This window comes from Podarcis raffonei, chromosome 8, assembly GCF_027172205.1.
Source record: "Podarcis raffonei isolate rPodRaf1 chromosome 8, rPodRaf1.pri, whole genome shotgun sequence".
NCBI lineage: Eukaryota > Metazoa > Chordata > Lepidosauria > Squamata > Lacertidae > Podarcis > Podarcis raffonei.
The window spans coordinates 15,733,947-15,739,184 of NC_070609.1; the positions used below are offsets into that span (position 1 = coordinate 15,733,947).

At 40.0% G+C, this 5,238-nt stretch overlaps 1 protein-coding gene across 1 annotated transcript; it reads right to left on the reverse strand.

The window, feature by feature from the left end:
• Window positions 1-595: 595 nt before the first annotated feature.
• Window positions 596-4,538, reverse strand: LOC128419211 (interferon-inducible GTPase 5-like). The gene is made up of 2 exons (XM_053399637.1): window positions 4,529-4,538; window positions 596-2,840 (listed from the first exon to the last, which is right to left on the reverse strand). Exons 1-2 carry the CDS (start codon window positions 4,536-4,538, stop codon window positions 1,618-1,620), a joined length of 1,233 nt encoding a protein of 410 aa, XP_053255612.1. The 3' UTR covers window positions 596-1,617.
• Window positions 4,539-5,238: the final 700 nt, after the last annotated feature.

The window sequence follows — 5,238 nt, forward strand, 5'->3', positions numbered from 1 at the left end:
TTTCTCTTGCCAATAAAGTGTCAACCACCAGCCATGCATCTTCCTGAGCTGCTGCAGTGGGCCATGACCATTATTTTCTAGTGTGTTTTAACCAAAAAAGCAAAACCACACATGCAAAACCCAAGTTCACAAAATCCCTCATAGCCCAAATAGTCTGTAGGCTCTACTATCCTCAGACTGAACGAAGAAGCGAGACTCATGTTTTAAGGAATGCCACAACAAAAAGTTCAAAATGGGTGCAAGTCCTTAACTTTATTAATCTCGAACTTTTAACTAAAATAATTTCTAGCCTCTGTGGTTCAGGCAACTCTCTCCGGCCACCTAACCCAGAATGTCTCCCTTTGAGAGATGACCCTCAAACCAAGGCAGAAAAGAGGAGCTGCTGCATTAGTGTCAGCAAAGCATTTTGAAATTAAAAGGGGGAGAGGAGAGTGGGCAGTGTGACACTTTTGCTTTGTTCAGGGGGGAAATGTAAGCTCGATTTCTATGAAGCAGAAATCCAGTTTCTCATCTCAGTTCCCTTTACAACGAAATTAGCCCCCCTTCATATCAACAAAGAAAATTCAGTATTCAAGAATGAGTCTTCAGGCACATAGCAAATGCATTTCCTTTACTTGGTAGAACTTAACTGAGCACTACAGAAAATAAGATAAATGAGGTTAATAACATAAAAACAGTATAATATGTTAGCATTACAAATCTGAAATATTGTTAAGGCTGAGAACCCTTGACTAAACCTTAACTAAATCATAATTTTCTGAATCAGCAAGGCTAGAATTGGGCAGGAAGCAAAATATTACATAAGCCAAATGAGAGATTAACACGCTCCAAGGAAGGGGTATGTACAGTATTCCCAAATTCTCCTTTGAAGGAGGGTTTTTTTTCTACGCTTTCTCAATTATTGAAGAAAAGCAAGATTGCATTCCACAAAATCTGCAACTTCATTATTATTATTCTTCTAAATTGAATTTATATACGACCCTACACCCAGAGATCTCAGGGCAGGTCATGGAAAACTTCCTGAAAGTAAAAAACTATATGCCCAAAATACCTACACTTAAACTTCTACAGTAATTTTGATTATTGCCTATTATCTAACAAAATAATTTTAGCACTATCTAATAAAACTACATCAAACTTAAACACATCTCTTTCTTAAAGGCCTATCTGGGTAAAGGTTACATGGAGAGGTTTTGATAGAATGTTACATCAATATGACAAATGTGTCTAGTTTACTTCTGAGCATATTTAAAAAGTATCAATTAAAAATAGCATTCACTGTGGACACAACATGTTTAATGAATCTCTAAGGGTGCATTGATTAAAACCAGCCAATTCAATTCACAAGAGTATTGGGTTCCATACAGGAAATGGGGAGCAGTGGTGTACCTGTCTGGCATGTTTGTCTCCAAAAGACTTTACAAAAATTGGAAGATGCTTTTTATCCCTATTTTTAAAAGCTTGATTGTGTCATAATGCGGTAAGGTAAATCAGCTATAGGGTCTGCTTCATGGTCTCTAGAACCAGCCAAAATGGGTATGAAAAGGGGTGCCAAAGTGGGAATGTTTGCCACAGCAGCAGCAGCAGCAACTTCTACTTTCTCCCCCTTGGGCTGCATCATGTCTTGTGCCAGTTCTGCTTGGCCCTGAGATGCTCTGCCTCACACTCTTCCAGTCCTAGGACTTTCTTCACTCTTTCAGCATCCTCAGACAGATTATCCAGGAAGCTCCATAGCATACAATAAGTCATGGCAAAAGACAGCCCTGCACTTGCCAAGCTACTAAATGGTGAAACTGGGAGGAAACATTGTAAAGTATGGATTATTTTCTTCTTGTCAAGATCCAGGGTGATTTCTTTCTCCTGAGGAGACTTAATCACGGCCTTCAGTTCTTCAACAGGCTTCCTGGCCAATCTGGCCAGCCTAGCTAAGGAACCATCATCCAGCTCAAACATCTTGTAGAAGGCAACCATGGACCCACGCAAGAGGGCAGCATCACAAGCCAGAGGAAGGCCTGGAAGGGGAATAGCATTGATGCCAGCAGACACCAGGGATATTTTCCATATGTGACTCTTCAGCGCAGATTTCTTCTTTTCTATGACCTCAGAGGAAAAGTTGGGGAGGCTGAACAGGAATGCAATTCTCTTCAGGCTGGGCAGATCTTTCTCCAAGGTCTCCATCAGGTGGGGGAAGTCATACTTGGCAAGGTGCTTGGAAGAGATCAGAAAGCTCTGGTGACTGGAGTCCTTGAAGTTTAGCAAGTTCTTATTGCAGTCATCCCTGATCGTTTGAATGGCTTGATCTTCACTGAAGGTTTTAGGATAATCCCTTTTCATGCTGGACATATCTATATCCATTTTGGAGCGTACAAAATAAAACAACTTATTCATCCGTTGGATCTCTTGAGCTAGCTTAACATGGTAATCTTGGAACCTTGTGGAACCTACAATGATGAAGAAATCATATCTGGGGAAATCCACCTTCTTAAGGTAACTCTCTGGTGAAAAACCTGGGGATCCAATTCCTGGCAAGTCCCAAAATTTCACTTTGGGATAGTCGGGATGCGAATAAGCATTTGGAATCAGTGTGGTTTCTGTTACTCCTACAGGGGCAGCACCATCATCTTCTGCCTTCAGGCGTCGGAGAGCATTGATGAGGGTTGATTTCCCAGAGCCCATCTCTCCAGTGATGGCAATGTGAAGCTCAGTGTTTTCCAACTCCTCCAGCTCCCTTTTTACTTCTGAAGCTGCTTCCTTCATTCCACCGTCACTGAAAGTCTCCATAAACTTCTCATATATCTTGATTGTTTCATTGAAATATGTAACAGGGTCTGATTTTATGTCTACATTTTTTGGAGAGACTTGATAAACTCAACGAATGCTAAAAATTTCTTTTTATATGATGATAGCATCCTAGAAAGAAAAGGGGAGAATTCAGAAAGACTTTGGCAATACTAGTGGTCCATCCAGCTGGGAAATTCAGTGATGATTTACACTCAACTGAAATATGAATATCTCCCCCCCCCAAAAAAAACAACAACAACCCACATTCAAATCTTGATATTGTGGGCTCTTCTACATGGAACTTCCATTTATGCTCACTGCTGCTCTTGCATATATGCTTTTCTCAGTGTCTATAGAACATCATCATCAAAATGCCATTTCACATTCTGTTCCCCCTTTTAATCCAGATTTTCCATTTCCCTGGGTGTTTTGTTTTGTTTGTTTGATGTTTTCTTCTTGGGGTTTGCATGGAAACTGTAAATCCAGATTAAATGGGAAAATAACAATGGGTGGCATTTTGATGAGAACATTCTCATGTAGACACTCAAAAACTCCCATATATGAGCAGCAAGAAGTCCTCAATAAACTGTGGTGTGGAAGCTTCCATTCATGCTCTGGTAGGAGCATTGAATTTGATTGGCTGGTGTGTCTGCACCATGCTGGACTCCCCACCACTTTGCACCAACCCTCCTCCCTGGTAAGACACAGGGACACACCGATTGGTAAATGAACCATGTGGCTCCATCGCACGGAATGAGGCACCTCTGCTCTGTTCAGATTTTTCTTAAAAACAAATATTTCCCTTGATCCAATTCACTGTGGTTACTGCACCCACACTTGAAAGGGTTTGCCATAAGGCATATCAGAGCCCAGAATTTCACAAAAAACACATATATGCAGACACTTTCACACATTACAACTTCCATTACACCTAGAGTTCTGCAGCAGTTCCCCAACTGTATTTGGTAGAGGCAGTCAGGAAGGTGATGGGTATGGTGTATTTAGCGAAAAATGAAGATTTGCCTCTCACTCTCATGTCATTGGATATATATAAAGCATTTGATTTGGTGGATTGGAATTATTTGAAAAAGATATTGCAAAAATATAAATTTGGAGTGAAATTTCAACTGCTGGTTGAGGCAATATATACGGAGTCCAAAGCAATGGGAGGAATTGATGGCTCAGCGGGGGGGGGGGTACGCCCAAGTGCTAACTGGTACAAAGCAAGGATGTCCACTTTCTCCCCTGCTCTTTATTTTAGCATTGGAACCATTAGCAGTCAAATTCAAAAAGAATAATGAGATTAAAGGATTTGAAATCCCGGGGAAAGGAAGGGCAGAGGGGGAGTTATTGACAATGTATGCGGATGACGTGATGGTGAAGGTTAGGGACCTGGGGACCGCAGTGGTGCCATTAAAAAGAATTTTGCAAGGATTTTCAAAAGTATCAGAGTTAAAAGTTAATTTTAATACATCATCAATGATGTGTTTAAATGTGAAACTTAAAATTCAACTAGAAGCCTCTAAATTATTGGGTATTCCTATAGCAAATAAGATGGTAAAATATTTAGGGGTAAGGATAACTAAAAATTTGAAGAAAATATTTGAATACCATTATAAAAAAACTTGGAGCAGTATTCAGTCGAAGTTGAAAATATGGGAGAAAAGGAAGGAATCAATTAGTATAAGAATTGCATTAGTTAAAATGTTCTTGTTACCCGGATTAACGTATCTTTTTTATGTATTACCCTGGCGCATACCGGAATGGATATTGAAAGGGTGACAAGGGGAAATCGATAGGTTTGTTTTTGCATCCAAGAAACCAAGGGCGGCAGGTAGATATAGGTATCATAGGATCCAAGATGGAGGATGGGGGATTCCCAACTTGGTTTTATATTACGAAGTCTACCAACTGAGACATCTTATGATTTAGTTGGAGGGAGAACAGGGGGAAGATTTGGGGTGTATTGAGTGGGAGAATTTGGAAGTAGTAGGAGGGAAAATAAGAATATTCGATAGGAGGACAAGGGAAATAGATAAAATATCAACATTTACGGGGTTCATCTGGGTATGGGAGAAGTGGAGAAGGGAGCTTTTTCCTGGCCTCTCTCCCCTTACCAAAATGTGGTATTTTGATAAAATGGCCCTGTTAAGGGAGCTCATCCCAAAGGAGGTAGGGGATAAATTAAAGGATATCTCAATTGAGGAGATAGAGAATAGTTGGGGAATAGAAGGTACGATGGAACAGGAAAGTGGTATTTGGATTAAAATTAATAGACTACATAAAAGACAAATTTCCTCTCTGCTAAAGGAAGAAGAAGTTAAAAAATGTGGTAAAAGAATTATTACACCCTTCAAAGAATTAGTGTAAGGATATAGGACAGATAGGGACAAAATAGTTTCAAAATTGTATAAGGTGTTATTAGACAAGGGGGAATCACCAAAGGAGAGTTTGAAA